General features: G+C 42.4%; 1 protein-coding gene across 1 annotated transcript in view; it reads right to left on the bottom strand.

Annotated features, from left to right (window-relative positions):
• LOC117097188 overlaps positions 1–18,713 on the bottom strand; it is a 45,828-nt gene extending 27,115 nt beyond the window's left edge. The window contains exons 1-2 of the mRNA XM_033234825.1: positions 18,343–18,713; positions 17,892–18,095 (exon numbers count right to left, since the gene is read on the bottom strand). Coding sequence (XP_033090716.1) covers positions 17,892–18,095; positions 18,343–18,465 — 327 coding nt within the window. The 5' untranslated portion in view covers positions 18,466–18,713. The remainder of the gene's footprint in view (positions 1–17,891; positions 18,096–18,342) is intronic.
• Between the last annotated feature and the right edge of the window lie 1,594 nt (positions 18,714–20,307).

Genomic DNA, 20,307 nt, shown 5'->3' with positions numbered 1-20,307 from the left:
TTCCCAGCCTCCGTTTCCTCATCCGTAACATGGAGACTGTGGACACACTACAGACTACGTTAGCTGTCAGGAGTATGTGACTCTGTGAGTGTAAGGCACTTGGAATCCTTAAACGTTAGGTTAAAAATATTTTTAATTCTATAAGTGTAATAAATTATAATAAATTAATTCTATAATTCTATTTTTAATTCTTTTAATTTCTAAAAGAAATTCTTTTAATTTCTTCTAAAATGTATTAGCACAGTTTCGTGGCTTAGTAATGTACTAAGTCAAATAGTGTCCCCCAAAATTCATGTCTACCTGGAACCTGTGAATGAGAACTTACTTGAAAATAGGGTCTTTGCAGATGTAATCAAGTTAAGATGAGGTCATACCAGATTAGGGTGGGCCCTAATTCAAGACTGGGATCCTTATGAAATTTGGAGACAGACACATGGGGGAGAAGGTCATGTGAAGATGGAGGTAGAGACTAGGGTGAGTCAAGGAATGCCAAGGATTGCCAAGGGTTGCCAGCAACTACCAGGAGCTGAAGGAGGCAAGGAAGTATTGCCTCTAGAACCTTCAGAGAAAGCACGGTCCTGCTGACACCTGGATTTTAGATTTGTGGCTCCAGACTGTGAGAGAATAAATTTCTGTCATTGTGAGCCATGCAGTTTGTGGTACTTTGTTTTGACAATCCTAGGAATCTAATACAAGTAAGAAGTGTTTCAATCATAATGTTATTTTTCTTAGAAAACTGAGTATCTGCTGTTCCCTGAGAATCATTATTTTAATAATAATTTTCACAATTTCAAACTTTTCCACTCTCCTCAAGCCTCAGAACTCCCTCCCTCACAGGTGTAGTCTCCTCTTACTCCCAACAGGAGCTTCTCCGTGCACTTCTCCCGGCCACCCCCCACCAGGGCTCACACCTCTCCCCTCCTGCTTTCTCTGCACAGTGGAGGACAGTGTTGCCCCCTTCTCTAGGACCACTGCCTCCCACCTCAGCAGCATCCCTGCTCCTTCGTGGATATCCCACCCCTCTCCTCTGGACTCTCGACACTGAAATGTGTGCACGTCCCTCTCGTTGTGAAACTTCCTCACATCCTTCCCAGGTTCCACTGTGTGGCTCTCCTCCCCCTCACTGTCCAGTCTCCCAAGATGTTATCTACACTCTCCATTTCCATTTCTTCACCTCCCACTCTTCAACCCATTGCCATCTGGCCCTTAGCTCCACCAAGCCACTCAAACCACCCTCGCTAAGACCAACAATGACCATTGCTCTACATGCAACAAACTTTCTTTCATCATCTTATATAATCTCTCAGGAGCATCTGATACAATTTAGCGCTTCCTGATTCTTGACTCACTCTCTTCTCTGGGCATCTGGGACTCCACGTTTTCCCTGATTTTGCCTAGTTTCCGGTCATTCTGTCTGACACTGTGAAGTGTATTTATTTTTTTTCTCTACCAAGTCATTAAATGATGGCCACTCTCAAGCCACCTCCTGGGACCTCCTCTTTTCCTCCTCTGTTCCTTCCCTAGGAGGTGGCAGACACTTTCACAGCTGAGATTACCACCTTTAGACCATTTGCTCCCCCAGTTTATGCCTCCAATCCAGACCCCCTAGAGCTCCAGACCTGCACATCCAATTACCTATTTGGCAACTGCTCCTGAGCATCTCAAAGCCCACTCAATTTTAACAATGATCAAATCATTAAATCTTTCCCCCGCAAACCCAGGCTATCTGTAGCCGATTTTACTAAATAGCATTACCACCCATCCACTTCCTCTAGCATGAATCATTCATGACATCTCTTTCTGCTTCACCCTACTTGTCCAATCTATCACCAAGTTCTGTTAGTTTTACTTCCTGTCTCTCAAATTCATCCACTTCTGATATAGGAGGTGGGGCAGGGAAGCGCTGAGTAGAGAAGGGTGAGGGCTCCACCCTTGGGCCTATGCCCTCAGACCTAAGTGAGAACGGGTACTCCTGTTTTTGTGCCTGAATGTTGCATTTTCCAAGACCACTCTGGCCCACTATCCTTTGCCCATATAAACCTGAGACCTTAGCGGGCACACACACAAGAAGCTGAATGTTGAGAGGAGCAGAGAACAGAGCAGTAGAGAGAGGCAGAGAGTGATGCAGAGCAGCAGAGAGCAGCAGAGCAGCACGACAGAGAAGGAGGGAAGAGGGCTCTGAATGTCCAGAGGAGTTCTGCTGAAAACAGCTGAACTCCAGGGGAAGATTATCTCCCCCACCCCTCCACCTTCTGGCTTCCAATCCATGTCACTGAGAGCCACCTCCACCACTCAGTAAAACCTTGCACTCATCCTTCGAGGCCGCGTGTGATCCGATTCTTCTGGGACACTGGGCAAAAGCTCGGGATATAGAAGGCTGTCACACTGGCCCTCTGCCCTTGTGAAAAGGCAGAGGGTTCATTGAGCTGATTAGCACTCAAGCCATCTGCAGACAGCAAAGCTGAAAGGGCTTTGTAACACTGGGGTTGCAGGCACCCACTGCTAGACACTACGTGGGGCTGAGAGCACAAAGCACTTGCCCTGGCCTCTGCACCTGCCCGTCTGCATGCTACTCCTTGGCATTTGAGCTGCAGGGCCATTGAACAGGTGAGCCACATCCCTGCTGCACATTCTACGAGGGGAAATCAGGGAACTTTCCCATTTCACTTCTTCCCATCTCCACTACCCACTACTCTAGTCCAAGCTATTATATGTCATGAGGACTAGTCTAGGAGCTTCTAAACTGGCCTAGCCTCTTAAATGGTCTATGCGTGACTCCTCTGGCCTGGGCTTTCCCTCCTCTCCATTTTACTCACTGCTGGCTGGGGAACTTTTACAAATGCAATTCTGATTGTGTCATTCCCCCTTCCCCCTTTTATATCCCTAAGAGGCTTCCCATGGGCCACAGAATAGAGCAAAACTCCTTAACAGGGCCATACAATCTGGGCCATGTGTATCTCTCTAGTCCAGTGTTTTTCAGCTGAGAGTGATTTTGCCCCCCAGAGGACATTTGGCCGTGTCTGGAGATACTTCTGGTTGTCATGACTTAGTGGGAGGTACTGCTGGCATCTGGGTAGAGGCCAGGGATGCTGCTAAATATCCTATAATGGACAGGAGAGCCTCTTACAGCAAAGAATTATCAGGCCCCAAATATCAATAGTGCCAAGACTGAGAAACTCAGAGCTAAGTTCCATTGTGCATCACCTTCCACCTTGTGTCTGTGCCCCAACTACTCCTGTCTTTTGGTTTCTTATGGGTGCCATGCTCCTTCTGGCCACAGGTCCTTTGCATAGGCTGTCCCCACTCTGTGGAAAGGTCTCCCTCTCCTTTTTACCTAATCAAAGACTTTTCATTTTCCAACCTCAGCTCAACCATCACTTCCTTAGAAACCCTCCTGCCCAGCCTCCCTATAGTACCAAGGAGCTCTCAGTCTCTCTTTTGAGGAAATTGATGTCCCTGTTTTACATTATTTGTGTGATTTTTGACCAATATTTGTCTCACTCACTGGATTGCAAAGTACTGTAAGGGTAAGAAACATGTCTATTTTTGTTCACCACCTAGTACAGGGCCTAATACATAGTAGGTGCCTATCTGTTAAATAAAAGAATGTATGAATGGCTTTTATATTTGTGCATATAGGTTTCTTTGACTCTATGATTTGTAATCTCTACTTGTGCTTTTAACATATGCCCGTCAAAAATCCTGTGTTTTGCCTTCATAGATTCTGATCTCATGTCACCACAGCCTAATACATACATTCTATATGGGGGGATAATACTCAGGTGGAAAGTTGTTCTTGGAGGACAAAAAAAATCTTATTCTTTATATATATAAAGCACAGATACACACATTGCACATAAGCAAATCTATGGCATATCTCTGGTGTTAACATTTCTTCGTAGGAGGAGAGTAGGGAAAAACAGTTGAAAAAGGCTATTTGTTGGGGAAGCCATAATGGAAAAGAGGTTAAAAAACACTGGCCTAGATATCTATCATCTCTCTCTCTCTCTCTCTACTATCTATAGATCTATCTATCTATTCTTATTATTGTAAAATACACATAACATAAAATTTACCATCTTATTTTTTCATGTGCAATTTAGTGACATTAAGTACATTCACATTGTTGTGCAACCATCACTACCCATCTCCAGAATGGTTTTCATCTTGCAAAACTAAAAATCTGTACCAGACAAGAATTCCCCATTTTCCCATCCTCTGAGCCCCTGGCAACCACCGTTCTACTTTCTGTCTTTAGGAATTTGACTACTCCAGGTATCTCATGTAATTTCCTTTTGTGACTGGCCTATTTTACTTAGCATAATCCCATCAAGATTCATACATATTACAGCATGTGGCAGAATTTCCTTCTGGTTTCAGGCTGAATTATATTCCATAATGACTATGAAACTACCATATCTTGTTTCATCTGTTGATAGACACTTGAGTTGCTTCCACATTTTGGCTATTATGGGTAATGCTGCTATAAATATAGGTGTACAAATATCATTTTGAACCCCTGCTTCCAATTATTTTGAGTATATAGCCAGAAGTAAAATTTCTGGACAATACAGTAATTCTGTTTTAAATGTTTGAGGAATCTGCATACTGTTTTTCATAGTAGTTACACCACTTAACATTTCTACCAACAGTGCACAAGGGTTCCAGTTTTTCCACATCCTCACCAACATTTGTTATTTTCTGGGGTCTTTTTTGTTGCTGTTGTTAGATGAGTCTTGCTCTGTCACCAGCCTGGAGTGCAGTGGAGTGATCTCGGCTGCTGCAACTTCTAACTCCCTGGTTCAAGCGATTCTCCTGCCTCAGCCTTTAGAGTAGCTGGGACCACAGGCACATGCCACCATGCCCAGCTAATTTTTGTCTTTTTTGTAGAGATGGGGTTTCACCATGTTGGCCAGGCTGGTCTCGAACTCCTGACCTCAGGTGATCTGCCCGCCTCAGCCTCCCAAAGTGCTGGGATTACAGGTGTGAGCCACAGCGCCCGGCCTATTTTCTGTTTTTAAATATATATGTAGTATATTTTTATATTTTAAGAAAAACAATCTGGTTTTCTTAGTTGTTACTCATGAGTCATTTAAGCTTTGAAATCACTGGCTCCTAATCTTTCATCTTACATCTATTAACTCTTATAAAAACTTTGCTAAGTAATCAGTTGTATAGAATCCATTTAGCTATAAATTTTAAACAATCATATCCTGGCTCTCCGAAGACCTATCAATTGTTTTGTGTATGTGGCATTGCCTATAGTACAACTACAGGAACACTCCTGGAATCTTAACAAACAGGACAGATTATCGTCTGCTTAGATGGTTAATTGCCAATATTAGAAAAGTGGATGGGGCTGCTCTTTGGGTCCCTTCACTTCTGTGACTGTATAATTAGCTTTTATGTGCTGTTTCTTAACCATTCAAGCAGAAACATAGAAACCTTCTAATAAGTAAATGTGAACATTTCTAAATAATAGTTATAGTTCATAATATTTCATCAAAAGGATACTTAATAGTTCATCATTCCTCTAGCAGTGTTTTTCGTTTAGCTTTGATTTTGCTATGCTTTAAACACACAACTTTGTTTTTTTTGTTGTTGTTTGTTTGTTTTTGAGGCGGAGTCTCACTCTGTCACCAGGCTGGAGGGCTATGGCACAATCTCGACTCACAACAACCTCCGCCTCCTGGGTTCAAGCAATTCTCCTGCCTCAGCCTCCCGAGTAGCTGGGATTACAGGCACGTGCCACCACCATGCCCAGCTAATTTTTGTATTTTTAGTAGAGGCGGGGTTTCACCATGTTGGCCAGGATGGTCTCGATCTCCTGACCTCATGATCCACCTGCCTTGGCCTCCCAAAGTGCTGGGATTACAGGCGTGAGTCATCGTGCCTGGCACAACTTTTTAATAATTAATAGCTTCCTTTGACTAGAATTCCAAAAATGAAATTATCTTCTCCTTTTTTTTTTTTTAAATGGAGTCTCACTCTGTTACCCAGGCTGGAGTGCAGAGGTGCAACCTTGGCTCACTGCAATCTCCGCCTCCTGGGTTCAAGCTATTCTGCCTCAGCCTTCTGAATAACTAGTATTACAGGCATGCACCACCATGCCTGCCTAATTTTTTGTAGTTTTGGTAGAGACAGGGTTTCACCATGTTGGTCAGGCTGGTCATGAACTCCTGACCTCAAGTGATCCACCTGCCTCAGTCTCCCAAAGTGCTGAGATTACAGGTGTAAGCCACTGCATCCAACCTGAAATTATGATTTCTTACAAAATGATTGGTACCAGTGGAAAATAGAAAACATGCTGAGAAAATGACATGTTCCATAAAAAAATTAAACAGCTAAGATATATAAATTACCATGTTGGCTTCTATTAGCATTTAGCTTCTGTCTCTTGTTATGTAAAATGAGCTTGCTTTTGAGGAAAAAAGAAACAACTTAACGTGTTATACTTCATTCACTTTGTTGGAAAAGACCTTTCCCAAAGTTCTTGTACAGAAGAATTTTATAAGACTTTCAGGCAATGGCAATTGGATTAAGTTCTGAAGCTGATGAAAAGCAATAGTATTGTCAAGATGCCAACTTTAATGCCATCATCTATATTAGCAGACATTTTTCCACTCTTCTCATCTACATCCCATTGTCCAAACCCTTTATATAGGCATACACATTCTTTCTCTTTCTGCCATAATTCGTTCTCTTCCTCCCTTAGTTCTGTGTCTCTGAAATACATACTTGTGCCACAGGAGATACACTTTAAAGACCAGATGACCAAATTGCCTTGTGCAGGGTTATGGCTCAGTTACTATAATGTTTCTTTATTTCCTGTTTATTTTCATTTTTTCCACAGTCATGTGGAAGACCCTCCCTCTAATGGTTTTGTGGTCTAGAGAGTCGATGCTTCAATATTATGTTTGGAGGAGTGGCAGAAGGAAGAGGGCAATAATTATCTGTTTGGGTAAGAAATAATATGATCTTTGCAATGATTCATATGTTTTTAGTTTGAAAATTAACTGATGCCAAGATAACTATTTGCTGAATATAGTAACTATAGGAAAATTGGTGGTCCATCATTCATTCCTTTCACCCTAGTGGCTTCTGCCATCACTTGTTAATGTGAATTTTAGAACTTTTGGCAATATAGACAATACTTCTCTGACTAGTTTACCTTTTTCTAAATCATCTTGCATTAATTTTGGATAATAATAGTTCAGCCTAAGAATCCCATCAAAATTTGTTGGGTGAATGACTCAATCTATTGGCTATAATCTTTTAAAAAGAAAATCAAATATATTTTCTACTCTACCTTTCTTTCTAGTCTGTAGAATATATTATTATTATCACAGCGAATTGTTCTGCGTTTCAACATGATAACTTTGCAAAGCACTTTCGTGTACATGGTCTTTCTGTAAGCTTCCTACCATTCTGTTACAGGCAGAACTTTTCTTTTATCAAATAAGCATTTGATACCTGCAATGTGAAAGATATCTATCCAGCTCTCTACTACCTTTTGCCACCTGAACATCTTGTTAAGCATCTCAAACTTTCCATGTACTGTACTGAGATCTGGATCTTCCCAACAAATCTGCTTCAACCAAATCTCAGTTGATGGCAACTCTAAACTTCCAAATGGAAAGGCCAAAGCTTTGGAATCAAATTTGACTTCTCTATCTGGAAATCATGCTAGCTGCACCTTTAAAATACATCCAGATTTGTTCTGGAAGTCTATGGAAGCTTTGGTGCTAAATCATTGAACGTTCTATATACATTACTTATTTATTTAATGTCTGTATTTCTTCATGAAATAAGTCTCATGATGGCAGGATTTGTGCCCATTTTGTTCACTGCTAAATCCCCAGTGCCTGGAACAGTGCCTAGTATATTTATTGGTCAGAATATTTGTGGAATGAATAGATGAGTGATAGGCTCACAGCCTGTGGGAACAAACAGGCCAACAGTCAAGTACAGCAATGTGCTCAGTGCTATAATGGAAGTAGACAAAGTCATGGCGAGAAGCACTTAGCTCTGCATTGAGATGTCAAGGAAGGCCCAAAGAGGTGATACTTGAGCAGACTCTGGATAAGAGTACACATTTACCAAGGAAAGAGGAGGTGAGGGGGCCGGGCGCGGTGGCTCAAGCCTGTAATCCCAGCACTTTGGGAGGCCGAGATGGGCGGATCACGAGGTCAGGAGATCGAGACCATCCTGGCTAACACAGTGAAACCCCGTCTCTACTAAAAAATACAAAAAAAAAAAACTAGCCGGGCGAGGTGGCGGGCGCCTGTAGTCCCAGCTACTCGGGAGGCTGAGGCAGGAGAATGGCGTAAACCTGGGAGACGGAGCTTGCAGTGAGCTGAGATCCGGCCACTGCACTCCAGTCCGGGCGACAGAGCGAGACTCCGCCTCAAAAAAAAAAAAAAAAAAAAAAGAAAGAGGAGGTGAGGGACAGAGGAGCCCAGAGGTAAGGATAGCTGCCCATTCAGGGGAGATCTAGGCCCAGCTCCCTTAGGGCAGACATATAGGGACAGTGAAGAGAAATGAGGTCTGAGAGGTTAGCAGCAGCCAGATTGTGCCCAACATTGTCAGCTTTACCAAGGAGCCTGGACTTTGTCTTGTGACAAACAGGAAACTCACGAAGGACTACAACCAAGGGAATAAATGTGATTACATATGCGCAAAGATCCTCTGGAAATTTACAAGCCAATGAAAAGAGCCATTCTCCCATTTAAAAGAATTATCTGGGCTGGGCATGGTGGCTCATGCCTGCAATCATAGCACTTTGGGAGGCCAAGGCAGGTGGATCACTTCAGGACAGGAATTCTAGACCAGCTTGGCCAAGATGATAAAACTCCATCTCTACGGAAGTACAAAAATTAGCCAGGCATGGTGTGTAGTCTCAGCTACTTGGCAGGCTGAGGCACGAGAATCGCTTGAACCCAGGAAGTGGAGGTTGCAGTGAGCTGAGATCATGCCACTGCACTCCAGCCTGGGTGACAGAGTGAGACTCTGTCTCAAGAAAAAAAAAAATTCTTGGTTCCCCTACCAACCTTGGAATTAGTCCCCCATCCTAAGGAGAGCCTAGCCCTTCATGATCGGGCCCACTTTTCTGCCACCTTGTCTCCCACCACTTCCTCACAACAGCCTCTGCTACCAGCATGTCAAGTCCTGGCAGATCCTGAACGTGCCACAGGGTATCAGGCCTCCATGCCTGAGAAGACGAAATCAAGGTCCAAAGCCAGGTAAAGGCTGCTGGCTCTCATTCTGGGGCTCTTTCGCTCTGCCACATGCCTTTAAGTAGGCTCACAGAATGGCAAAGTGTCCAAGACAGATGGTAGGTGCCTTTTTTTTCTGGCATTGTTGTTGAGTGAACATTCGTTAATACTAGCCTAAGACTTTCAGCACGGGATCAAACTCACCGGGCCCAAGAAAAGGGGTCTCCGTTTTAGGAGCCTTCCTGAGGTCTGGTAAGCCCAGTGGTTTGCTCTCAGCAGCCTCAACCCTGGGCCTGGTGAGTTCAATCCAACATATTAACATCTGTGCCTCCCATCCCCTCTGTGGGAAAGAATCACACTGTCCAGAGCTGGATATCCTGGTGTAAATACTGACAAGGCCACACCCATGGGGTGTAGCTAAACTACGTGGTCCCATTAAAGACAGACAGAAGGCCACTTCCTTGAGTGTCTCATAGGGAAGTAATAGCAGCTGGGAGCTGTTAAGAACAAAAATAGGCACTGTTTTTCTTGTATTTATGAGAGCATAGGAAAGAAATACTGCATGAAGGCCAGGCACAGTGGCTCACACTTGTAATCCCAGCACTTTGGGAGGCCAAGGTGGGCGGATCACCTGAGGTCGGGTATTCAAGAGCAGCCTGTCAACATGGTGAAACCCCGTCTCTACTAAAAATACAAAAATTAGCTGGGTGTGGGGGTGGGCGCCCGTAATCCCAGCTACTCAGGAGGCTGAGGCAGGAGAATCACTGGAACACAGGAGTCAGAGGTTGCAGTGAGCTGAGACTGTGCCACTGCACTCCAGCCTGGGCAACAAGAGTGAAATTCCATCTCAAAAAATATATATAAATAAAATGCATTACCCTGAGAAGTTCCTCCTATAATGAGTACGGCAGGACAGTATTTGCCTGTCCTCTCCTCCTTTATTTCTATATCCTACCCAAACCCAGAAGAGAAAGACTGAGAGAGGGCTCTTTGGTAAGAACATTTTCAAAAATATCCATTAGCATAATAACATACCACAGCTGTGGCTGGATCAATATTAGTAAGAGAAAGATATGTTTGTTTTGTAGCATGTTGGTATTAAAAGTATCTTAACTCACCTCTCTAGTTCCACTGAGGACCAAACTAATTGGGCTTGATGAGTTAGAACCCAAGCAGGAGGACAGAGGGGCAAGGGAAGACCTGAGAGGAAGTCTGTGTGTCATGCCGGAGTAGGAGTTGGTGGGTGCTTGTTAGGGCAGAAGACCCAAAGGAGAAGGGTGTCCTGAAGATTGAGTGAAGGTAGGACTCTAAGCCACTGGGACAGGAAAATAAAAAAAAATTCCCAATATCTGAAGCTGAATTGTTCAGTACATGTGGCCTCTAGCCACTGGCTGTTAAGCCCTTGAAATGTGGCTTGTCTGAGTTAAAATGTGCTATCTGTGGTATGGCAGGGCGGAGCAAGATGGCCGAATAGGAACAGCTCCAGTCTCCAACTCCCAGCGCGAGCGACACAGAAGACTGGTGATTTCTGCATTTTCAACTGAGGTACTGGGGTCATCTCACTAGGGAGTGCCGGACAATCGGTGCTGGTCAGCTGCTGCAGCCTGACCAGCGAGAGCTGAAGCAGGGCGAGGCATCACCTCACCTGGGAAGCGCAAGAGGGAAGGGAATCCGTTTTCCTAGCCAGGGGAACTGAGACACACAACACCTGGAAAATCGGGTAACTCCCACCCCAATACTGTGCTTTCAGCAATCAGGCACACCAGGAGAATATATCCCACACCTGGCCGGGAGGGTCCCAAGCCCACGGAGCCTCCCTCACTGCTAACACAGCAGTCTGCGGCAATCTATCCGCAAGGCAGCAGCGAGGCTGGGGGAGGGGCGCCGGCCATTGCTGAGGCTTAAGTAGGTAAACAAAGCCGCTGGGAAGCTCGAACTGGGTGGAGCTCACAGCAGCTCAAGGAAGCCTGCCTGTCTCTGTAGACTACACCTCTGGGGACAGCGCACAGCTGAAGACCAATAGGGGAAGCAGAGGGGGCCGGTGCAGACGCGAACGACTCTCTCTGACAGCTTTGGGGAGAGCCGTGGATCTCCAAACGCGGAGGTTGAGATCTGAGAACGGACAGACTGCCTGCTCAGGTGGGTCCCTGACCCCTGAGTAGCCTACCTGGGAGACATCCCCCACTAGGGGAAGTCTGACACCCCACACCTCACAGAGGGAAGTACACCCCTGAGAGGAAGCTTCCAAAGGAAGAATCAGACAGGTACACTTGCTGTTCAGCAATATTCTATCTTCGGCAACCTCTGCTGCTGATACCCAGGCAAACAGGGTCTGGAGTGGACCTCAAGCAATCTCCAACAGACCTATAGCTGAGGGTCCTGACTGTCAGAAGGAAAACTATCAAACAGGAAGGACACCTACACCAAAACCCCATCAGTATGTCACCATCATCAAAGACCAGAGACAGATAAAACCACAAAGATGGGGAAGAAGCAGGACAGAAAAGCTGGAAATTCAAACAATAAGAGCGCATCTCCCCCTGCAAAGGAGCGCAGCCCATCGCCAGCAACGGATCAAAGCTGGTCAGAGAATGACTTTGATGAGATGAGAGAAGAAGGCTTCAGTCCATCAAACTTCTCAGAGCTAAAGGAGAATTACGTACCCAGCGCAAAGAAACTAAAAATCTTGAAAAAAGAGTGGAAGAATTGACAGCTAGACTAATTAATGCAGAGAAGATCATAAACAAATGACAGAGATGAAAACCATGACATAGAAATACGTGACAAATGCACAAGCTTCAGTAACCGACTCGATCAACTGGAAGAAAAGATATCAGCGATTGAGGATCAAATGAATGAAATGAAGCGAGAAGAGAAACCAAAAGAAAAGAAGAAAAAGAAATGAACAAAGCCTGCAAGAAGTATGGGATTATGTAAAAAGACCAAATCTACGTCTGATTGGGGTGCCTGAAAGTGAGGGGGAAAATGGAACCAAGTTGGAAAACACTCTTCAGGATATCATCCAGGAGAACTTCCCCAACCTAGTAGGGCAGGCCAACATTCAAATTCAGGAAATACAGAGAACACCACAAAGATACTCCTCCAGAAGAGCAACTCCAAGACACATAATTGCCAGATTCACCAAAGTTGAAATGAAGGAAAAAATCTTAAGGCAGCCAGAGAGAAAGGTCAGGTTACCCACAAAGGAAGCCCATCAGACTAACAGCAGATCCCTCGGCAGAAACTCTACAAGCCAGAAGAGAGTGGGGGCCATATTCAACGTTCTTAAAGAAAAGAATTTTCAACCCAGAATTTCATATCCAGCCAAACTAAGTTTCATCAGTGAAGGAGAAATAAAATCCTTTACAGATAAGCAAATGCTTAGAGATTTTGTCACCACCAGGCCTGCCTTACAAGAGACCCTGAAGGAAGCCCTAAACATGGAAAGGAACAATCGGTACCAGCCATTGCAAAAACATGCCAAAATGTAAAGACCATCCAGGCTAGGAAGAAACTGCATCAACTAAAGAGCAAAATAACCAGTTAATATCATAATGACAGGATCAAGTTCACACATAACAATATTAACCTAAATGTAAATGGACTAAATGCTCCAATTAAAAGACACAGACTGGCAAACTGGATAAAGAGTCAAGACCCATCAGTCTGCTGTATTCAGGAGACGCATCTCACATGCAGAGACATACATAGGCTCAAAATAAAGGGATGGAGGAAGATCTACCAAGCAAATGCAGAACAAAAAAAAGCAGGGGTTGCAATCCTAGTCTCTGATAAAATAGACTTTAAACCATCAAAGATCAAAAGAGACAAAGAAGGCCATTACATAATGGTAAAGGGATCAATTCAACAGGAAGAGCTAACTATCCTAAATATATATGCACCCCATACAGGAGCACCCAGATTCATAAAGCAAGTCCTTAGAGACTTACAAAGAGACTTAGACCCCATACGATAATAATGGAGACTTCAACACTCCACTGTCAACATTAGACAGATCAACGAGACAGAAACTTACAAGGATATCCAGGAATTGAACTCATCTCTGCACAAGCGGACCTAATAGACATCTATAGAACTCTCCACCCCAAATCAACAGAATATACATTCTTCTCAGCACCACATCACACTTATTCCAAAATTGACCACATAATTGGAAGTAAAGCACTCCTCAGCAAATGTACAAGAACAGAAATTATAACAAACTGTCTCTCAGACCACAGTGCAATCAAACTAGAACTCAGGACTAAGAAACTCAATCAAAACCGCTCAACTACATGGAAACTGAACAACCTGCTCCTGAATGACTACTGGTACATAACGAAATGAAAGCAGAAATAAAGATGTTCTTTGAAACCAATGAGAACAAAGATACAACATACCAGAATCTCTGGGACACATTTAAAGCAGTGTGTAGAGGGAAATTTATAGCACTAAATGCCCACAAGAGAAAGCAGGAAAGATCTAAAATTGACACTCTAACATCACAATTAAAAGAACTAGAGAGGCAAGAGCAAACACATTCAAAGTTAGCAGAAGGCAAGAAATAACTAAGATCAGAGCAGAACTGAAGGAGATAGAGACACAAAAAACCCTCCAAAAAATCAATGAATCCAGGAGTTGGTTTTTTGAAAAGATCAACAAAATGACAGACTGCTAGCAAGACTAATAAAGAAGAAAAGAGAGAGGAATCAAATAGACGCAATAAAAAATGATAAAGGGGATATCACCACCGACCCCACAGAAATACAAACAACCATCAGAATACTATAAACGCCTCTATGCAAATCAACTAGAAAATCTAGAAGAAATGGATAACTTCCTGGACACTTACACTCTCCCAAGACTAAACCAGGATGAAGTTGAATCCCTGAATAGACCAATAGCAGGCTCTGAAATTGAGGCAACAATTAATAGTCTACCCACCAAAAAAAGTCCAGGACCAGATGGATTCACAGCTGAATTCTACCAGAGATACAAGGAGGAGCTGGTACCATTCCTTCTGAAACTATTCCAATCAATAGAAAAAGAGGGAATCCTCCCTAACTCATTTTATGAGGCCAACATCATCCTGATACCAAAGCCTGGCAGAGACACAACAAAAAAAGAGAATTTTAGACCAATATCCCTGATGAACATCGATGCAAAAATCTCAATAAAATACTGGCAACCGGATTCAGCAGCACATCAAAAAGCTTATCCACCATGATCAAGTGGGCTTCATCCCTGGGATGCAAGGCTGGTTCAACATTCGCAAATCAATAAACGTAATCCAGCATATAAACAGAACCAAAGACAAGAACCACATGATTATCTCAATAGATGCAGAAAAGGCTTTTGACAAAATTCAACAGCCCTTTATGCTAAAAACGCTCAGTAAATTCGGTATTGATGGAACGTACCTCAAAATAATAAGAGCTATTTATGACAAACCCACAGCTAACATCATACTGAATGGGCAAAAACTGGAAAAATTCCCTTTGAAATCTGGCATAAGACAGGGATGCCCTCTCTCACCACTCCTATTCAACATAGTGTTGGAAGTTCTGGCTAGGGCAATCAGGCAAGAGAAAGAAATCAAGGGTATCCAGTTAGGAAAAGAAGAAGTCAAATTGTCCCTGTTTGCAGATGACATGATTGTATATTTAGAAAACCCCATCGTCTCAGCCCAAAATCTCCTTAAGCTGATAAGCAACTTCAGCAAAGTCTCAGGATACAAAATTAATGTGCAAAAATCACAAGCATTCTTACACACCAGTAACAGACAAGCAGAGAGCCAAATCAGGAATGAACTTCCATTCACAATTGCTTCAAAGAGAATAAAATACCTAGGAATCCAACTTACAAGGGATGTCAAGGACCTCTTCAAGGAGAACTACAAACCACTGCTCAGTGAAATCAAAGAGGACACAAACAAATGGAAGAACATACCATGCTCATGGATAGGAAGAATCAATATCGTGAAAATGGCCATACTGCCCAGGTTATTTATAGATTCAATGCCATCCCCATCAAGCTACCAATGACTTCTTCACAGAATTGGAAAAAACTGCTTTAAAGTTCATATGGAACCAAAAAAGCCCGCATTGCCAAGACAATCCTAAGTCAAAAGGACAAAGCTGGAGGCGTCACACTACCTGACTTCAAACTATACTACAAGGCTACAGTAACAAAACAGCATGGTACTGGTACCAACACAGAGATATAGACCAATGGAACAGAACAGAGTCCTCAGAAATAATACCACACATCTACAGACATCTGATCTTTGACAAACCTGAGAGAAACAAGAAATGGGGAAAGGATTCCCTATTTAATAAATGGTGCTGGGAAAATTGGCTAGCCATAAGTAGAAAGCTGAAACTGGATCCTTCCTTACCCCTTATACGAAGATTAATTCAAGATGGATTAGAGATTTAAATGTTAGACCTAATACCATAAAAACCCTAGAAGAAAATCTAGGTAGTACCATTCAGGACATAGGCATGGGCAAGGATTTCATGTCTAAAACACCAAAAGCAATGGCAGCAAAAGCCAAAATTGACAAATGGGATCTAATTAAACTAAAGAGCTTTTGCACAGCAAAAGAAACTACCATCAGAGTGAACAGGCAACCTACAGAATGGGAGAAAATTTTTGCAACCTACTCATCTGACAAAGGGCTAATATCCAGAATCTACAAAGAACTCAAACAAATATACAAGAAAAAAACAAACAACCCCATCAAAAAGTGGGCAAAGGATATGAACAGACATTTCTCAAAAGAAGACATTCATACAGCCAACAGACACATGAAAAAATGCTCATCATCACTCGCCATCAGAGAAATGCAAATCAAAACCACAATGAGATACCATCTCACCAGTTAGAATGGCAATCATTAAGAAGTCAGGAAACAACAGGTGTTGGAGAGGATGTGGAGAAATAGGAACACTTTTACACTGTTGGTGGGATTGTAAACTAGTTCAACCATTATGGAAAACAGTATGGCAATTCCTCAAGGATCTAGAACTAAATGTACCATATGACCCAGCCATCCCACTACTGGGTATATACCCAAAGGATTATAAATTATTCTGTACAAAGACACATGCACACGTATGTTTATTGCGGCACTATTCACAATAGCAAAGACTTGGAATCAACCCAAATGTCCATCAGTGACAGACTGGATTAAGAAAATGGGCACATATACACCATGGAATACTATGCAGCCATCAAAAAGGATGAGTTTGCGTCCTTTGTAGGGACATGGATGCAGCTGGAAACCATCATTCTTAGCAAACTATCACAAGAACAGAAAACCAAACACCGCATGTTCTCACTCATAGGTGGGAACTGAACAATGAGATCACTTGGACTCGGGAAGGGGAACATCACACACGGGGCCTATCATGGGGAGGGGGAGGAGAGAGGGATTGCATTGGGGAGTTATACATGATATAATGATGAATTGATGGGTGCTGACGAGTTGATGAGTGCAGCACACCAACACGGCATAAGTATACATATGTAACAAACCTGCACGTTATGCACATGTACCCTAGAACTTAAAGTATAATAAAAAAAAAATTAAAAAAAAATTTTTTTTAAAAATGTGCTATCTGTATATAAAATATACACCAGATTTTAAAGACTTAGTACAAAAAAGTATGATCGCTCAATGATTTATTAATATTGATTATATGTAGAAATAATATAGACATTGGGCTAAACAGATATATTATTTAAAATTTCATGTTTCTTTGTACTTTTAAATGTACTACTAGAACATTTTAAATATGTATGTGGCTTGCATTATATTACTGCTGGCCATGCTCTTGCTCTAGACTGTGTGCATATTAACAACATTAACAGTAAGATTCACATTATGACACAACAGCCTAATCAGAGGTCACACTAGCTTAGAAAATGACTTGTTTTGGAGCTAAGTAGATTTTATTTTTCACCTTTGTCAATCTAGCATTTTTAAGAAGATAAAATTCATATTAAACTCTATCTTCAGGAATAAACTCTCTAGAAATTGAGATTAAAATATTACAAGAGTGTCTACAATAGTCCAATAAAATGTAAGCATTCTCAACTTTATTCCCAAAGAAAGGGAGTTAATATGATTTGTGTCTTATTGGCCTTTTGTTAGGCAGGATTGAAATTTTATAGACTTTGTAGAAAAAGTGTTCCAGAAACACCAAAAGCACTAAGTGGCAAGCAGGTGTTTAGAGGGATAAAAATATTTTCTTTATTGTTCAGCTCTGTCCGATGTTTTTCTACCTCTGTTTTGAGTCTTTTTTTTTTTTTTTTTTTTTTGGCTTGGAAAACAGAAAGGAGGCAAAAAAGGTATATATAGCAATGTCGAGGGGGGGGGGGTCTTCTAAGAGTGTCTCTGTAAGGATGTAAAGTTCTCAGGCCAGGGTAACAGAAGGGCCTCTCATGCTCTATTTCTTCCTTCCCAGTGTGGCTTCCAGGCTGCTTTAGGGCACTCTCTGCCTGTGAATTGCTCTTAAGCAGACCTTGTGTTTTATTATGATTAAAAGGCCTCTTCCCTAAGAACCCCCCATCTGTTACTGCATCATGTTAACTGATTCCAGGTCTTATCTAGAGGGTGGCTTTGGGAGGCAGGATAATCAAGGAAGAAAAAACCTCAGCACAACACCTCACCTTGTGCTCAGCAGGCGTCTCATGGACATAGTGGTGAGCGCCCAGGCCCTGCAAGGTGCCCAGACCTCCTTTTGCCATATTTACCCAGGAACTATCTTCCATGGTGGGGACCAGTTTCCCTGAAACCAAAGTAAGGCCCGAAGTGTTGATTGTCAGGGTTCGCTCAACAGATCTGAAATAATTCAGAATTCCTAAGCAGATGCGCTGAAACAAAGAAAGAACAGAGTCAGGTCCCTGCCCTTCGCCTAGTTCACCCTACAGAACACAACTTGATGTCAGGTCAACCCTACTGTGGAGAAAGGAACACACCACCCTGGAAAGGGGCTGATTCCAAGTTAAAAAAAAAAAATGGAACAAAGGGCAAAAGCATAAAATGGCATTTGCTATTGGAATAGCAGAAAATCCTCTTTGCTAGACAACCAGGCATTTCTGATGCCTGCCATCCACATACCTGCAGTTCTCTGATTCGAAGGTGGCGCAGATACAGAAAAGACAAGTAGGCCCCTCTCATCAGGACGGGATTCCTATCACTGGGCTCAGTGCCATCATCCAAGCCCAGCAGTTGTACGGTCATTGCATAGTTGTACCTTTAGCAGGCAGGAGAGATATCATAAATCCATTTCACCTTGAAGTGATGCCAAAAATTACATGCACAAAACTAAAGTCATTTTATTTAATTTAAGGGTGTTTCACGATAGCTTCATTTTATAAATGTACTGAGGGGAAATAATTACTCCCTATATATATATGTAAAGACAAGTTTCTCTTAGAAATTACTCTCATAATAACACAGTCGTAGGGTGAAGCAGTTTAGTTGTCTGACCTGTTTTAAAAGTCTTGCTTTCGTTCTGCCTTCATATTTCATTCTGACTTTTTGAGTTAACATGTAAACTACATATTAATCAGTCACTCTGTTTCCCGCACAGTGTTTTAATCCACTTTTTTGAGTCACTAATAATATGATTTACTTTACCCTGTCTCTTGTATCTGCTTGAGAGGCCCATTAGCATGTTGGCTGAGATTTACTTGTGATAGATCATTTCCATTTTGTTTCATGGAGAGGTCATCATCCTTCATATTTTTATTCTATCAAAAAATTAGCATTAATCAAATTACATAAACATTTGCATTATTATTAACAAAATCACAGTCAGGTCATTGCAAAAGAAAACCTCATAATCCAAAGCATATTTAGATAAGTAAGTAGAAGAGCAGCTTGATCTACTTCAAGCTGACGTATTCAACCTGACATCTAAATTTCTACAATAAATTAGGGAGGTCATTGTTTTTACTAAACTAATCTTTGTTTCATGAAAGTAGTCACAGCTTTTAAATAATAGCCATCTACCTCCCTGTCTTTTATGTAATTCACTTTATAAAAAGTTGATACAAGCATGTATACGTTTGGCACCTCTGAGCCTCTCTAATCTAGTCTTATTCTGTACTGAGAGCTCAATGGATAAAGCTTCTTTCTACATATTAGCTATATGGTTCAGTCATTTACAGTCATGAGCCTGTTTCCACATTTGTACAATGGCATGATAATGGAAAATGATAAGGTGTTGTGAGAGTTAAATGACAGAATGTACATAAAACCTCCAGCTTAGTGCCCGACACCTAATAGGTGCTCAAGATGCCAGTTCTCTCCTGTTATGAACTTCAGTAGTCCTGTAGGACCTCTCACAGTATTCAAGGTTTACACTTATTTCTACAGTCATCTTCCTTGATGCTGAGAGGGATGTGGTCATGCACCCCAGCCCCAAGTAACGCTGTGAGGAAGGTAATGCTGGTCTAACTTCCTGCCCCTCACCCTCTGGGCAGCCTCTTCTTAGCTGCCATCTCTGCCTGTCCCTGGGCATACACCCCGATCTCATAAAGTGTGCGCTTTCACAGTGGCACCAATCCCCACAAAAGTACTGAGTGGCAATGACTGAGCTTGGAAACCCCCTTTCAGGGTTATATTCTAATAGTTGGTTCTTGGAATTCCAACGGACCCTTATCACAGAAACTGCTAGTTGTTCCCCAATAGCCATTTTCCTCTTTTTCTAGTTATTGAATATTTATCTTGCCACCTGACCACCCAGATAAAGACAACATTTCCAAGCCTCTCTTGCAGCTAGGTGTAGCTACATGACAATGGACTGGGAGTAAAGGGCCATGTTGCAGCTTCCAAGAATTTCTAGTAGAGGCAGCTTCTTCATCCCTTCTCCATCCTGCTACTTAGAGCATGAATGTGACAGCTGGAGTTCTGTCTCAGGCTGGGTGTTGATCTCGAATGTAGAGCCATATTTGTTAGAACTCCAAGACAGACAGGGCTGAGAGCCCTGAGGGTTCCATGGTGCAAAGCTATCACACCAGCTCTGTACATCCTGCCCTGAAACGTTCATATGAGGGACAGAGAGCAAAATTTCCACCT

The sequence above is a fragment of the Trachypithecus francoisi genome, unplaced genomic scaffold (genome assembly GCF_009764315.1).
Source record: "Trachypithecus francoisi isolate TF-2019V2 unplaced genomic scaffold, Tfra_2.0 Lachesis_group15, whole genome shotgun sequence".
NCBI lineage: Eukaryota > Metazoa > Chordata > Mammalia > Primates > Cercopithecidae > Trachypithecus > Trachypithecus francoisi.
The sequence above is the reverse complement of the archived record's forward strand: the minus strand, read 5'-3'. Positions and strand labels throughout refer to the sequence as shown.